This window comes from Pomacea canaliculata, linkage group LG6 (genome assembly GCF_003073045.1).
Source record: "Pomacea canaliculata isolate SZHN2017 linkage group LG6, ASM307304v1, whole genome shotgun sequence".
In the NCBI taxonomy this organism is placed as follows: domain Eukaryota; kingdom Metazoa; phylum Mollusca; class Gastropoda; order Architaenioglossa; family Ampullariidae; genus Pomacea; species Pomacea canaliculata.
This window is the reverse complement of record NC_037595.1, coordinates 5,246,552-5,263,400: the sequence shown is the minus strand read 5'-3', so window position 1 is coordinate 5,263,400 and position 16,849 is coordinate 5,246,552. Positions and strand designations below refer to the sequence as shown.

Below are 16,849 nucleotides of genomic sequence, written 5' to 3'. Positions count from 1 at the left end.
TTTAAGCAACCATTTGTCATAATTGTATAAAATGAGGCGGTCCCCAAGGCCAAGACATTGCTAGTGGGAATATTGTCCTTTCAATGCTACTCTTCACCTCCCCTAAGAAAAGGGAAATTTTCAAACTAAAGAAAAGAAGTGAGTGAAAATTACTACAGTTTTTTTTTTCCTTCAAGTTAACTTGATTTAAGTAAACTCAAATTTATGAAAAATGAAACTGCTTTGGACCGCATAAAGACGTTCTGTATCCGTAGTTGTCTCCCTTATGCTGAGTCATCGCTTGTTGAGGGCCGCGGCCACTTCGCTCTGAGATAAGCAGCGCGCAATACAAGCAGCACAACTATGGCAACACCACAGGGAAAGACGGAAGATCATAATACTAAGCAGTCTTGGCGCACTAGTGTTAATGATAAAGGCGAATATATACGTAAAGCCTCTTCATTTCGGAACTGGATATCAGGTAAGCTACCAGACTGAATTTGTCTCATCATGCATACCTGTTGTTGATTCTCGAATTCATGTCTTGGTTTATTGTTAGTATCATCATCCTAGCCTTCTTTTAATTTTTTATTTTAAAAATGCAAATAGGAATAACTGCTCACAGAATTGAAACTGAATCAAGTCATGTCTTCTTGCAACATCACTGAATAAAAAGGACGGTAAGGCAAAAGTATAAATCAGATGACATCCATTATTTCAAATTATTTGTTATTAGCCTTGTCTTCGCCGTTGTACAGCGATCAGATATTAAGTTAATTTAGTCCCTCGAGTATACGAGTCCACGCTGGTTGCCTGCTGCTCATTTTGCATCTAGAGATACTCCTCAACTCCAGGACCCCTGCAAATACCTGTTAAGCACAACTTTTGTACATATTCACCATCCTTTCGCCTTTGATATCCTAGCTTATGTTTATTACTAATTATTATTTTAGTACTTAATTACCTAGCATCTTTTCCTGAAAAGGGCGAGGGCTAAATGGAAAAAAGCATTAAAAAAACTTTTTTTTTGCTTACTTCACATTAGTGAAGAATTTTCGTTGTCCTTCCAGAATAAATTTAATAGTACCTACAAGACTTGTCATATAAATCCATGTGTTGTGGAGTATCACATGGTGAAACTACGACAGGTGTCTTGATTTTTGCAAGAACTGGTTTTTTAAAATCTCAATACCTGCTTGGCTGCAAAACATAGGCATTATGTGCTCAGTCTTGAAAATGTCCAGAAGTACTTGAAGGCTTCTTCTATTCATGGTGATATTTGCATGGATGTCATTGTTAGGTATGCTATAAACCATGACTTTACTTAATGTCTGATCTCACTTCACTGCTTGTACTTGTAGAGAGTCTATCATTTGATTCCTGGACTACCTGGTACATTTACTCATCAACAAAGTGTGTGTAGTATGAGACATCAGGTAGCATATTATTAACCTAGAGTGTAGGCATTCAAACGCATATGTGTTGTGTTTGCCAAATAGAAAAGGGAAGGCATTTTTAATGTCTGTGGCAGGCAAACTGCTTTTTTGTGGATAATATGATTCATTGCTGGGATAAGCTGTGGTGATTGTACTTCTGTCTACTTGTTATTCATAGTTTAGTTTGTGGCAGTATCTGATGGGAGACCGTTAACTTTTCACAGCATGAATACTAATAAAAATATTCCCTGCAGGTAAGGAAGGATGTATTTCATGCGTGAATGAAGGCGTTTAAAAGAGGGAAAAGAATTAAAGATAAAAGAACTTTCTCCTCCTGCTGTGTGTAAAGTAGCCATATTCTTGCTCTATGACAGCTACCTAGTGCATAGTATAAGATTTGTTGTTGGTAAAACTGGGCTAAGGAATAGGAGATTACAGTGGAGAGACAGTGCATGTCACAGTCGGTACAGCAGACATTTGTCAGAGTCATGAGAGCAAATTGACTTGTCAGATATCATTATATAATGCCTGGACAGCAAATTATAGTTGTGAAAAATGCTAATTATTATGGTAATCTTGTAAGAGTTTTAACTGTCATAGCTATCTACGATGTGAGCAATTACTGTCTGACTTTAAAGAGGTTAGAGCTATCTCATTGCTCATCCCCTTAGAGATGTCCCACTTAACCTTCTGCCAGTGCCGTAATATTGGATCTCTGATTGTTGATCGGTTTAAGGTCAAAATTACTACCTCATAGTCACCTGAGTGACCATATATGTGATTATAAATTTACAATTGTTTTCTCAGTCTCTTAACAATATGCCCCTTCATGTGCCCTCTTCCCACAAAAGAACTGGGTCAATGAAATTGTCCGTTATACAGGAATGGGAGAGGAAGAAACCCAGTTTCATTAATTTTTTTATTCCAGGAAATCTTAGCTGTTTCCCTTACAAACATCATTTGTTACTTTATTAAAACATTAATGGAATGCTGTTGCAGCTGATGGATCAACAGGCTTTCCTGCGGAGTCAGGACGTTACCACCTATATGTGTCCTTGGCCTGCCCCTGGGCCCACCGCACTCTCATTGTTAGGGTACTAAAAGGTCTTGAGGATGTCATTTCCGTGACTGTTGTTGACTGGTTCCTTAGTGAAGGCGGATGGTCATTTACAGACAAAGTGCGCCATATTTGATTTCTTGGAGTATAATGTACAATTTGTTTTCTTCTTTCTAAGATATTTTAAACTAACCTTTCAGATTTTCACATTTTATGCAGAAATTAATTTTAATTAATAAAATTTGCTGATTGCTTTCTGTTTTTAGAAATTCTGGTTGACCAACTAATGATAAAGTAATGTTGCAAAAATAACGATACCAAAAATAATTTTTATTTTGTCATGTAATGTGCAATTGAAATTGAATTCTTACATCTCAACAAGAAAAAGATTGACATAAGTTATGTGGCAATTTTTATCAACTGTAAAGCAGTTGTTTGTACTTATTTGCTTACATATCTAATATTGAGAGTTAATCATTCATACTGGGAATAGTTTTTTTAATACTTTTTTACTTCACAGATTATGCTTTAGCATTTCATCTTGATGTTATTGAGGGAAATAAATTATTATTTTATTTTTTAGAAACCCAAGTGTGGTCTGGACACTGTGAATAACTGCACATACTTGAAGGAAATTTATAAAAAGGCAGATCCTGGTAGGTTAATGTGAAATTGTAGCTGTTTTTGTTTTTAGTCAAGATCATTGTTATTAGTTTCAATCAAATTTTTGTTTCAATGTAACAGCAGCATAAACTCATTTAGATGAAAAGTGGATTTCTACTACATTATAAAACTGTTTAGGATGGAAACACCTATACTAATTGTTTCACTACACCAGTTCATTTGTTTGTATGTGAGAAAAAAATTAACAAATCTTTTTTAAGAATACCATTTCATATGCTTACATTTTCATTCTTTATCTTTTGTGTGCATGGCTGGTACTTTCTTTCTACTGTTTGTAAGTACATGAAAATGTTTTTCCCCATAAGAAAATTAGTTACTGAAATAAAAGTTACTAGAAATTATCACAATTTAAAAAAAATAAAAATGGAAAAAACCAATTTTGGTAAAAAAATAAGTGTTGTGGTTCACTTTTTAATAACCAGCTTTTAGAATTCATTACTGTATGCACTGTGTGTGGCTGTGTGTTGTCTACAGAATACAATGGCAATATCACAGTGCCTTGTCTGTGGGACAAAATAAAGAAGACAATAGTCAACAATGAGTCCAGTGAAATCATTCGCATGCTGACTTCTGAGTTCAATGCATTCTGCAAGACTGAAGAACAGAAGAAACTGGACCTATACCCAGAAAATCTGAGGCAGCAGATTGATGTTGTCAATGATTGGGTTTATCCGTGAGTGTCGTAATGATCAATCAAATATAAAAATATTTCCATTTACCAGTCTATGACTAGACTGTTCATTAAAAAGGATTAAATCAAAAACCTAAGGAAATAATCCAGTTTTATTCACAGGCTATAAGCTTTCAGACAGCAACATAAACAGAGGAGAACAAAACTCTACTCCAGGTTCATGGGCATAGCTAATTAACATTTGCTTCCAACTGTCCTAATTGGATGTGACCATACTTATACATGGTCTGTGCAAAAGTAGTTTTTCAGAATATAATTAAGACAACATCACAATTTCTGTCTACAAAGATGATAAAGTTATTGTCATTGATTCATTTATTACTATTTTCTTTTCAGTCAAATCAACAATGGAGTTTACAGGTGTGGATTTGCACAGTCTCAAGAGGCTTACAATGCTGCTGTTAAAGATGTTTTTGAAGGTCTTGATAAGGTATATTATTTGACTAAATTCTTCCTATTTAGTAAGGCAATTAGAAACAAGGGGGAAGCAAAAGTCAAGTAGTTATAGCACTGGCATCTGAACCCAGAGACTTGCTGATTTCACACACATGTAAAATTAGCTAATTTTCCCCAGCTGACTCAGCCATCATAAATGGATACTTGACTCCATAAAGGGATGGGGGAAGGTAAGGCAGTGAGGAAGAGGAAATGGGCACTCCTTCATACAGCTGCCCTTGAGAAAAGTGAGTTCTCTCTAACACCTCACTCTCCAATGACCTGAAAAGGTTAGGTGATGAAGTTTACCTTTAAAAATAAGACTTAGAGAATTTCAAACTAGCTATTCGACTATTTGGGAATGTAGATGACTAAGGACCAAGTGAAAATATTTTAAGTGTAGATCAGGCATTGTCTGGGATTGGGAGGTCACTGCTTGAGTGGAAGTCTATGCAAATATCAGTATGACAATAGAGAGGAACTTCAGTTGCACCAGTGATAGAGTTGGCCTCTTTTCTGTAGGCTTCTAAAAATAAACAGTGCCATCACTGCTTAATGGTTGTTGATTTCTATCATACACTTTAAGCACTTGAAGCATTTCAAAATATCAGAAGTATATTGTAAAACATTAATATCACTATCAAACTTTTTCTTCATCATGATAGAAAAACACTCCAATTTCAGTCATACTTGTTTATACAGCACATGTGCATAGATGCCTTAAAAAATACTTTGCATTCAAATTGTACATAGCAGATTAGTAACAGGGGTAATCAGCTGTTCAAAAAGATCTGCTATCACTCTAGTGATTGCGTTTTTTCCCCTTCACTGAAAACATTTTCATGCATGTGCTTTTGGTACATTCTGTTATGGTAATTTATTGTTTCAAATACCAATATGATGATCTCAAGAAAAAGAGCTGCCACAGCTAAATTTAAAATATTTATAGGTTAATCTAAGTATCATGAGTTAACTGTACTTGACATCTGTTGTCTTGGCAGGTGATTTTTTTTTTCAAAGAAGTATGCTGGAGCCAAATTAAGAATTACTTTGTATTATTTATCCAGGCAGAATCCATTTTAACCAAACAGCGATACCTCATTGGTAAACGGTTTACTGAAGCTGATGTGCGCTTATTCACAACGCTTGTTAGGTTTGATACTGTCTACCACACACACTTCAAGGTGGGTCTAGCATTTATTTCCAGTGATACATGTATGGTTGCTTTTAGAATATCCATTTATAAATGTTTGTATACACAGTTTCAGTTTATTTATCAAACCTTGGAACAGTTACTAAATGTTAGTAGAAGTGCACTTCTTTTTTTTTTTAGGGGAATGAGTAGATTAGCAGAACATGACACACACTGAATTGTTTTAAAAGCGTCAAGACGGAAATTTTGAATGTGTGCAAGACTATTTTCATATGCTAATCTTGGTAAATTTTGCTTTTTTTGTGCAGACTAACAAAAAACGTATCACAGATTATCCAAACCTGTGGGCCTATGTCCGAGAGCTGTTTCAGATGCCTGGTGTGGCAGCGACTGTTGACCAGGAGCACATCATGAAACACTATTATGTAGGTTCATCATACTTTCTTGTTTCTTACTGCAACTTCCAAGTGAGCAAGGAATGTTACATTTTATTTCATTTATTTATTTTTACATTATTGATTCTGCGCCTTTCTAGATAGAAGCAATCCAGTGGTGGATTTGCTAATGTCTGTCAACAATGCAGTGAGGATCGACTGTCGTTGATTCTGAGCTTGTCTCATCTGCATGTGACAACTATTTACATAGCCAACATCAATGTTAGGGGGTGGCAAGCAGGCCTCTTTCATAGTGCCTGGTGGGATGGTACATCAAGAGATGGAGATAATCCGTAGTTTTTCACAATCATTGAAATTCCAAGAACTCAGATCGCCTCCCCTTTTAGTGGATAAAAGTAAATTCTGTTTGTACATTACTAAGAATATACATTAACCAGCCTGTGACCTACAATAAAACTGTACCTGTACATCACATGTTTATCACGGTGCATTCACTAGAACTACAAACATTTTGTGTTGTCCCATTATTATTATTATAATTATTATTATTCAAAAGCTGTTCAGTATTACAACACTATTTCATTTATTACCTCACATTGTTATGCGAGTTTGGAAAGGCACCACTGTTCTATTTCCTCGAGGCCCTGCTTCCCACTAGCCCCAGTGCTGACATGGACAGCTGTTTGTTTGTGATATAACTTTTGTTGCCAAATCAGCGTAACACACCAATTCCCCTCCTTCTACTAAACATTTCTGGGTGGGTTTTTTTTGTTTTGGTTATTGCATTGTGCTTAATACTCTTATTGAAAGGTTAGCCAGCATGTTTGATAGCTATTGAAGTAAGGAATATTTTTATGAGCTTGTATTTCTTTTTTCAGGAGAGCCACAAATCCCTTAACCCTTTGGGTATTGTGCCTGTTGGTCCTGACTTGGATTTCATGTCACCACATGGTCGAGAATCTCTGTAAATCCATCAGTGTATTCTATTATTTTTTTAAAAGACCATACATTTAAAATCTTTTTTGCAGGGAGGTTACATAATTTTTGACATGGATAATAAAGATTTAATAATAAATGCATTATTTATAGTATAGCATATACTCATGCTCATAAGGAGTTTGCTTTTAGCACTTAAGACAAGAATGAGACATGGACAACATATGAAGGAACAGAAGTATGAATAACAGTTCGGATGACTAATAAGACAAAAATATAAAACGCACAGAGGAACCAGGTAACAAAAACTAAGAATGTCATGATTCAGCATATTTAAAAAGATAATTCTAAGGAAAATTTCATTTCTTTTTTTTTTTTTATGAGTGTGATTTGAATTTTGAGGACTAGTTTTGTGCAGTCATTGTCCCATCATATAGAATCAAACTTTGTTAAGCTATTCATATATGTGGAAACTGCACATTTTGTGATTTTTCTGGTGGCCTGCTATATAAGGTTTTGCATTTATATTCAGCATTTACATATTTTTTTTTTGCAACCATGTATCACAGGATTTGCTAAATGATGGCTATGCTTTATTTTAAGTGAATTTTCTTAAATACAATGGAACAGCTGTTTGTCATGTCTAATAATATACTTACCAATTTTTTTGAAAATCAGATTTCTTTAAAATATCTCATTTTGTGGCTTAACATAAATTTTACAGGAAAAAGAAAGTATGTTTTAGTCTACGCAGTTTTTCTCATGGTAATTCTGCTTGAGAAAACAGATGGGAAAGTTTCATATTATAAATTTTATTTGTAGACACAGATATACATGCATATTTCTCTTTCCAGAGGCATGCACCCTTTAAATGTCTTTCTCCTCAGAATGATGAGTTACAATGTATGTTAACTTCATTATAATTTTGCTGTAATGGCTATGGGTACTTATTTTATATATTTTTTCTGATTGCATATTTAATCTTTTAAAATGTGTATGCTGTACGCTTTCTTTTAAATTTGATTGGGAATTGTATATGAGCTTTCTTGTGTAAAGGAGCTTATAATGTGTGCATGTAAAATATATTAACATATTTTTAGAGTTACTGCGGTTTTTATGCAGTTATACTTTTCATTATCAGGAACTAAAAAATGTTCAAACCACAAGTTCAAAAGACATCTCTAACGAATAAAAAAAAGTGGAGAGGGAGATAACTGATAATGGTTTTACATGCATAATAATTAATGCAAAATTTGTAAAGTGCATACTCACACTCCTAATGAGCATGCTCTTAGCGCCTAAGAACAAGAATATAACGAGACATGGACAGCATATGAGGGACAGGAAAACAAAATAATGACATGTGAACTATAGAAGAATAAACAACAGTGCTAATGATGAGAAAAAACAAACACAGACAACGCAAAAAGGAACCAAATAAGAAGAACTGAGAGTATCATGATATTGCAAAAGGAAGTTTGTGAAAAAGGATAGGCAGTGGGCAGCGGCATTGCCATGCTAATTCCAGTCATTCGACTGAAGATGTCAAAAAGTGTCACCATGTGCAATTAATCATTTGGATCTGACGATATGATGATTTGGCCTTGTTGATAGATTTTGCAACGCTTAGCTTCGCGGCGTTATGTCTCTTTGTGGATGGTGAGTCCAGTCTTCCGCCAAATACGTTCAGCTTGCCGGCGAGTATGCTTCAGGTTACAGACCATAACTTGGATCTGCGAATAACCAAGGTCCATCTTTGGACTGGCTCATCAGACGTCGAGACGCTGGGGCATGGTCATCAATAACTCTACACAAAACAGTCAAGTTGCTTAGCAGAGGGTGGCTAGAGCAGCACCATTTGCAATTGTGCTTTGAATGCGACTATAATTATCAACACTGCATAACGAGCAAGCGAGTACAGAAACTGGCACCGACGACAGGCTTTTGCGATCAAGCTCGATCAATACGCAGTAATATTGACTGACTGCACTAATTGGGCATTGGCCATCAGGTCGATATATGACCCAGTCCAAGATGCGATCTCTTTTATGAGTGGGCTGCAAAACAGACTGGGCGAGAAAAAAAAGTGTGCCACAGTTCTGACATTTTTACTGTGTCAGGATGAGACTTATCAAAATGAACATTAACGTCTCTAAGGACTGCGGGTCCATTGAGCATTGCTATAGTCCAGCCTATCATGAAATTCCGAGAAAAAGATAGAGGCTGTGAGTTTGTTCTTGGCACTCGGAGGGGTCTATAGATGCAGAACTGGTGCATCGAGCAATAGGGAGCAGAAAAAGATACTTGCACACATTCAAAAGATGTATGTGGGAACGATAAAGCAGTAGTAAAAGATAGGTACTTGGCAAGTGATGATTTGTAGATAATAGCAATGCCACGTGTAGGACGGGGGAATGAGTTCAGACAATAGCCCACTGGAGTGAGATTGACACACACGCTGCCGTCACATTGTATCATATGCATCAGTGAGGTAGTACAAGTATTGCAATCTTTTCATAAAAACAAAATTCTACTTAGCTCTTAACAGTCATTTTAATCATACTAGTCTGTTGCGGACAGGGCAAGCTTTGCTATTCATCAGTCTTCATACGCAGGAAGCCCTGATTTTTAGTATCTCAATACTGCTTAGAGGGGGAAAGAATAGTATAGGCATGTGCTATCGATCCCCCATCTAAGGATACGGAAGATGACCTACTGACAACAAACGTTCTTCTATCGAAGTCAACCAGCAATGATAAAGTAGACCACATTAAAATTTCCTTATTTTGTGGCCAAATCACATGGATTATGATGGTGTGGTTGAATTAACTAGGGGCCATGGATGAATTGGCAACTGATTGAATCAAATGTACCCCCACCACTCCTGCGCATGCAGGTGTGTCACTCAATGAATGTGTGAACAAAGCCTTTTTATCAAATCTAACATATTCTGATGAGCCTGTTTTCCTTTAACTCAACCACTTCATAATGACACTGACACTGTGTTCTGCAATTAATGATCAAATGTCACTTGCTGCCTATTTACATGAACTGTGTGATTTGAAGAAAACATTTTTTTCAATGCATGCACTTGAAGCAGCCTATACCGATGCATTTTTTTGAGGTTGGTTAAAGTTACTTTTTCAGCCAAGAGGTAACTGTGAAACAGAAAGTACAAATTAGGAACAACAGACTCAGAAGAATGAATAACATTGAACATAGTAAATTTTAAAAACAATTGGCAGCAGCTATAAGTAACATCATAGCCATCATAAGAAAAACAATCTTAAAGACAAAAAAAACTTTTGAAAATCCCAGAGGAGAGATTAAAACAATGACACATAAAACCAAGAGCCACTCTTATCATAACAATACTTTGTTCTAAACAAAAATATTCTCATATGACAGAAACACAGAACAAGATCACACTGGTGGTCTTGAAACTTCTTTTAAAAGTCAGTAAATTGTTTTCTTTTGATGTATCGAAAATTCGGATGAAGCCTTGAAGCTTAAATTTGATTTCCTGCCTTGTCATTTCCACTCACCCACCCAGTGTCCTTTCTCCCTCTCTCACACACACCAGACACATATACAACATAAACTAGCATGTTTCACCTAAAATTAAAAGTGCACAGAAACAAAATGCTTCGAACCAACAAGATTCATCAAGATCTGACTCTTCTATAATAATAATGATGATGATGATGTCAAAAGTTTATTAAAAAATGCATGCTCTAAAACAGAAAGAAAAATAACCAACCAACCAAGCAATCCTTCATTAGCAAAAGCTCCACGAAAAACACCCCCCAAAAATCTGAGATTTGCTGTACTGTGTCTATTGTGAAAAGAGTTCCCCCTAACTGAATCTGCAATCTATGCTGTCACATTCTGGGCACAGGCAGCACTAGTAAAACCTCAGTTAAACCACTGCACTTAGCCTGTACTGCATACAGTTAACTTTCTATTCCAGAGACTGCCTCAGCAGCAAAAAGGTCTGCAGTTTCTGATAAGCAGACTGCCAATCACAGCATTGCACTTTGCACGAACAGAATTCCATTAGAAGAAAACAAGAAAAAGGACAAATGCAAAGAACTACAGTCACTAGACATCATCTTGGCTCCTGAGGCGGTGATGACTTTGATGACAGATGCAAGATGATTTTAGAAATGACATGAACTATCTTTCTCCCCAAATTCCCTAAAAAAAATAGCAATTAAAAACTGAATATTTCTCTATTTTTCTTCATCTGTTGTAGAAAATATGGAAAATTATACACTCATTATACTGTTACCAAAATCACATACCCTGTCTTGACTTGATGAAGTGATTGGTTCCTCTAACTCTGGAAGAGGCAAGTCAACATCAGGTTCATTTTCATTCTGAAATAACCATTCCATTGCTGCCATCACCGCCATTCTAAAAAATAAGCACAACGGGAGCAGTTTGAAGACAGGGTCAGTAAAAGTCACATTTTTTTTCAATTCCTTCTATCTGCTTACAATATTGTCTGGTGAAACGTGGAAATATGTGGCCTAGGTGTGTCCCTTTTAAGTCTACTACTACCTCCTTCTGCCTGAAAAAATGGCCTTGCAGTGGATGGTCAGAAAGACAGGAAATGATTTTATAAATTTTATTCTGGCTCAAAGCATCCCAGTGGCAGTCTCATAGGCATATTTCAAAAACAAGACACACAGAGCAATAATAGTAGTAAATAAATTACGATTTAATTAGTTTAAATATAGTTGCATTTTAATTAAATGCCTTAGCATTAATACATTCATAGTGATTAATAAATTTTGATAAACATAAGTCTTGACATGACACAGTCCATCTTGTGGCAAGCTGGAGTAGATGAAATCTTAGTGAATGTATACTGAGATTTAAGACATTTACAAGACAAATGAACTGAAAATAAAATGAAACAACAGAATGGCAGACCCCATACTTGTTAATTACCAGTGCTTTCTTGGCACGAGCCTCTGGGAAACCCATGTCAGTCAACTGTTTGAGTGCAGCATAATCAAATTTGGGTTGCTGCAAAAGTTCACTTAGCATATCTTGCAGCACACAAACACATACAGTTCATGTAAACACATTTATGCACACATGCAAGAACACACACACACACACACAAACATATATATATATATACACACAAAGGTGCAGACTATTTGATAATAGTGAAATAATATCTTCTAGTAAAACTATGATTTTTTGCTTTTAAAAGAATTATTCCTATAGTGATTATCATCGTATGACCTACTTAACAAAATGCTCTTTGTCTCTTGTATTTCAATATCCACATGCAGATGCTAGTTAACGATCTATGCAAGTTCAAGGAAATTAAGTAAATGTGGTTACTGATGGGAATGGTACTAAAGACTGTCATATCTTTTTATCTACTCATCTGTTTTGTCTTTAAAAAAAAAAATCAACACAGCAACATAAAACATTTGTAAATGTTTATACAAATGTGCAATTTTGCATGCACACCTTCAGCCTGCTTGAATATTTTGGCAGCTGATGGGTTGAGACAAAGAATTCTCTGTGAAGCTTCTATAAGCGAAATAAGGATTCGACGCAAATCTGTCTGAAACTGATTACCAATGGAAAAAGTGACTCATTTACTAATTTACTGACATAAGCATGTTTATAAGACAAGATTAAAATCATGTGAATGACCAGGCATAACTGAAGGATGAGGGGGTGGTAAAAACAAGCCACATGCTAGATCTGGGCTATTTCTTGGTTAATTTTAACTTTTATTGCTTTAATAAGCAATGACTACATGAAACCTAACAATTTTAGTCAATAGATAAACCCAGTTTAATAAAAAGCAGTATCAGAAGTTGGCATTATCCTATTTTTCTTTTACTCATGAGGTGCCCAATGCATCTGTGGAAAAATCTTTTGAATAAATCTGCAAAAGTCATTTACATTTTTTAGTCAGAGACAAAAATAATACCTGCTAATTCCACTCTTACTCTAATTTAATAACAATGCATCAAAATTCAAGTAAACAGAAACTGCAAAATAAATATATTTATGTAATGACATATATACATCAACTGAGTTTGTTGGTTCCTCTTCTTTAACACTGTATGGAATGTTGGGAAGGTGTGACGTCAACTTCCGTATTGTGCTGAAATCTGGAGTTCGTGGATCATCCTTCTGCACAAAAAGAATTGAGAAAAGACATCAAAACACAACCAAAAATGTGTGTGTAACTTCACCCCTTTCAAAGAGGTGTGAACATTTATACAATCAAAACAACAATATTACATTTAATACAGTCTAAAACATCAATATTTATTTGAATATGAAGGCTTACTGAAAGTTAGAAATTGTATTATGATAGCACTGAGAGATAGATGACAGTTAGCTTTCCAAAAAGGCGTACAATATACACTAAGAAATTATCTTTGCAATTACATTAGTCTTAACCTCATTTGCTTAGGAGAAAATTGAGTATTATTGCTGGTGGCATACTGTCAAAGGCATGATTTATTTTTAAAATATGGACTTCTTTGCAGCAACTAATGTAAATCAAAGACTAGTGTCTTGGAAGTTGCAGGAACAAAGGGCTCTTAAAATGGTGCCAAATTAAAATTAGTGACAAGCTGGGTGTTAAGGGCATTATTTGCGATTGGAAAGGTAAGCTTAAAAATCTCCATCCAAAATCCCCAAAACTGCTGTGAATGCTACTTACCATAAACTGTGGCTTTTAAATGTTGCAAGGTGTTAAATCTTCGTTTCTCCTTCCTCCCTTCCAAGCTGTATAGTTTTGGAGCAAGCAGATGCTTCAGCAGACGGTACAGTGCCTCTTTTCGGTGTGTGGCCACCAAAATAGCTCAGATACAAAACCTGAAACAAAAAAATGTTTCGATCAGCAACAGTCTCTTTATACATATATAAAAATCCCATCTGTGAATCTTCTGAAGATGGCAAGTACAATGGGTGAGCTTATATGGTTAAGACAAAGTTTAACAAATATGGAAGCAGTAAACACTAACAGGTTACTTTTTACTCCTGGTTATTCTTTCGTGTCTCTTGGGATTGCCTTTACTGACAAAATCTTTCCTACATCTTACCATTCTTTGTCTGGTATTCTCCTCTGCCAAAGCATTGTTTAAGCTGATCAACTTCCTGCAGTGGAGAGAGGAAGGTATCTGGAGTTGTATGGCTGATGCCACATTGCTTTGCTGGTCCACCTTCTGCTGCAGGATCTCTATACCGTTCTGGAATTCTTGTATCTTTTTGAAAGTTTTCTCAAAATAACTTGGAAGCATTTGTACTAAAAAAAAAAATTAAGATTATCTTAATGCTGATATTTAAAATAACTGTAAGTACAAGGTGATTACATATATATATATATCTCACATGCAAAAATAAAACAAATAAGCATTTCTAATTCTCTGAATGTAATAATTAGAAGTTTAAGTAGAATCTTACAGTTGCTAGCAGATGTTGCTGGTGCTGATGATGGTGATGCAGGAATAGACCGTCTGATGATGGCGACTATATTTTATATATTAGAGTGGATGTGTATGCAGTTAAATTTTTTTTTTTGGAATTATGTCCTTGATCTTAGAATGTGCATCTCTAAATCTATTGTTTACGTGGTGTATATTTGTTTTTTGTTTTTTTATCTCGTCTAGAAATAAAAGATGTCATAAGCAATAAAGTTCTTAACGGTTTTTCTTGTTTGTGCCTTGATAGTATGTGCTATATTCTGTGTCACACAGACTGTGTTTTTTTTTTTACTGGTGTGCAAGAAATGCAATCAGCCTATTACGGGCAACTTTCCTAGCAGCAACTCTTGCTCTCTTCTGTGCTTGCATATTGTATCTTCTCTCTACAAGGTTTTCATCTGCACCATGGTTTTCATCTGCACCATTATCATCAGTATCATCTTCATCATCTGGGTCTGGCAGAGCTAGAAACCTGAACAAAATGTCAAAAGCAAATTGTAGAACATCTCATCCATCCCCCTTATAAAAATGAGGTAAAAATGATATTCAGATTTTGTCAGCTATGATTAAGTGACACATCATTTTGCACACAAACTTCACAGTAGAGCCAACATGAAACTTGAATTCATTCAGCCTGCTTACCACCGTCGCTCTCTGAGACCATGGACGTTCATGCTGAGACTGAAGGCTGGCCAGCATCTAACCCTGCCACAAACGAATCTGTAGCATTCCCTGGGGAAAAATAACATGTTTTAAAAATTGTACTTAATTTTATCATTCATCAATAAGCATATAGCTTATGTACAAACGATAAATACGACCCCAGGTATTGTAGACACGACACCTCTCTTTCTCTGCCTCTCTGCGCCTCTCGTTCAGTCACACGCATGCGCACTTTTGTCATGCATGGTAAGAAGAGGCACCATTTCTCTTTCAGCATACAGGTCTCCCCTCTCATGTGTTCATCCACTTGTAACCGATTAAAAGCTTTCAAGCACGATCGTGCATGCTAATTAGTGAACTCTCCTGTTCTACCCGGCCCATCCATCCTACCTCCCATCTAACCGCCATTCCACCCACTCACCCCTAGGTCTCTTTGGTGTGTGCGGACACAGCTGTGACGCGGTCGTTTTCGAGCCTAGCGGACGAATTGACATGCGTCACCTTGGCAATGACGTAGCACGATCGTGACGACTGACTTAAACGTCCCAGACGCGTTTCTACAGTTGGAGGAGAGTAATGCCAGAGAGAATGTTCCGACCGTTACTTATTTGCTGTTGACCAATTTCGGGTTTTTTTTTCTTCACTGATCGACACTAACATAACTAGGTAAGGCTGTATGAAGTTTTTTTGCATGTTTTTTCAGTCTTTCGCCTTTCTTTATTAGCGTGTGTACGTACGTACGCGCGATATTGCATCGCTTACAACGCTGAGTTTATAGTGTGTGAGGAGTTCATTGTATTTCGTAGATGTGGTAATCGAAGGAAAATCTATTGTGTTAGTGAACGTATATTTTTTTTCATAGTTAGGATTTATTATTTTGTGTGTGTGTGTGTTTTGTTCAGTGAACACGGGCAGACTCCTACAGGCGAATCATCCTTTATTGGAGCGAAAGAACGCGCAATTCTCCGACCCGCTGGTGTGCTGGAAAGAGTGTAAAACGAGAGGCACTAGCGGCGGCGTGATATAGGTGTACCTGGAGTCTGCATGACGTTTGCATTTTGGGTTCAAAGAGGTAATTTTATACTGTTTGTTCATTGTTTTATATATATATATTCATAGATTGGATGTTGGATCAGCCTGGTTAATATTGTTTTGGTCAGTCTATTGACACAGTTTAAAAGTATTGTTCTTATTTATTTTTTAAAAAAAAAGCTTTGGGATAGTGTCAGTGTCTTTCACATAGACCTTGCTTTGGGTTTATTGTGGTTACAGACTGGAACATACAGCCATATGACAACACCCAACATCTAAATGCTCTGTGGTCTCAGTGAACAGACTGATTTTTCATGTAAAATTTGCACAGTATTGTGTGGTAAAACAGTGCATGTCATTATTCATGATGTATTTTATAACTTGGAAAAGAAATTGCCTTTTCAGATGAATATTTTGTTGTCAGACAAGCTATCTTGAAATCCAAATCTTGAAACAGCAGATGTTTCTTGTTTGAATGATAGAATAATAGAGATCAAGAAATTCATAGGTTTGGAAAAGTGATAAACAACCTTTTATGCCCACAGGTGAATGCACTAACCACCAGAATATTGGCATCATCACGTGAGCACCCCAATGGCCAACATATTGATGCTCTGCAAAGAGTACAAAAGAAGACAGACCTCAAACTGCAGCAGTAGAAGGCGGTATCCAGGGAGTGTCTAACGAAGGTAATGCAGACAATTTTATATTATGGCTTTATTTTCTTTTGTTTTTGGTTTGCCTATTCCATTTTGTTGTCAATTCCCTTTCACAATCTGATGTCGCAGATAGTGTTGCCTATGACGTGGAATATTTTTGACAGATGTTGTCGTGAAAGCGTGGGAGTAGGGCTGTAGTGTGGGTTTGCACATCTGTTTTACCATGGACGTAGATAGGTGGACGGATGGCAGACGAT

The 16,849-nt window shown here is 36.2% G+C and overlaps 2 protein-coding genes across 6 annotated transcripts; one reads left to right on the top strand and one right to left on the bottom strand.

Moving 5' to 3' along the window:
* The first annotated feature begins 275 nt into the window (after positions 1 to 275).
* Positions 276 to 7,932, top strand: LOC112565618 (glutathionyl-hydroquinone reductase YqjG-like). The gene is made up of 8 exons (XM_025241176.1): positions 276 to 460; positions 2,415 to 2,593; positions 3,056 to 3,128; positions 3,631 to 3,829; positions 4,184 to 4,277; positions 5,350 to 5,466; positions 5,744 to 5,860; positions 6,709 to 7,932. Exons 1-8 carry the CDS (start codon positions 343 to 345, stop codon positions 6,796 to 6,798), a joined length of 987 nt encoding a protein of 328 aa, XP_025096961.1. The 5' UTR covers positions 276 to 342; the 3' UTR covers positions 6,799 to 7,932.
* Positions 7,933 to 10,147: 2,215 nt separating this feature from the next.
* LOC112565619 (ubiquitin-associated domain-containing protein 1-like) lies at positions 10,148 to 15,423 on the bottom strand. 5 transcript variants are annotated; one of them, XR_003099459.1, is made up of 8 exons: positions 14,881 to 15,423; positions 14,219 to 14,710; positions 13,858 to 14,060; positions 13,476 to 13,630; positions 12,830 to 12,937; positions 12,260 to 12,362; positions 11,723 to 11,823; positions 10,148 to 11,182 (listed from the first exon to the last, which is right to left on the bottom strand). XR_003099459.1 is itself a non-coding variant. In XM_025241177.1 (7 exons), the coding sequence occupies exons 3-7, from the start codon at positions 13,476 to 13,478 to the stop codon at positions 11,035 to 11,037; spliced, it is 474 nt and encodes a 157-aa protein (XP_025096962.1). In that variant the 5' UTR covers positions 13,479 to 13,630; positions 13,858 to 14,710; positions 14,881 to 15,423; the 3' UTR covers positions 10,148 to 11,034. The 5 variants fall into 5 exon arrangements, 1 of the variants encoding a protein (XP_025096962.1); XR_003099458.1 differs by having other exon boundaries at positions 13,858 to 14,710; positions 14,881 to 14,970; positions 15,083 to 15,423; XR_003099457.1 differs by having other exon boundaries at positions 13,858 to 14,710.
* Positions 15,424 to 16,849: the final 1,426 nt, after the last annotated feature.

Coding starts and splice junctions, on each gene's coding strand:
- LOC112565618 (XM_025241176.1), top strand. CDS start 343: ATGGCAACACCACAGGGAAAGACGGAAGATCATAATACTAAGCAGTCT. Junction 461..2,414: donor ATTTCGGAACTGGATATCAG/GTAAGCTACCAG, acceptor ATGCTGTTGCAG/CTGATGGATCAACAGGCTTT. Junction 3,830..4,183: donor GTCAATGATTGGGTTTATCC/GTGAGTGTCGTA, acceptor TTTTCTTTTCAG/TCAAATCAACAATGGAGTTT.
- LOC112565619 (XM_025241177.1), bottom strand. Junction 11,824..12,259: donor AATATTCAAGCAGGCTGAAG/GTGTGCATGCAA, acceptor GTGTGCTGCAAG/ATATGCTAAGTGAACTTTTG. Junction 11,183..11,711: donor AAAGCACTGGTAATTAACAA/GTATGGGGTCTG, acceptor CTTATTTTTTAG/AATGGCGGTGATGGCAGCAA.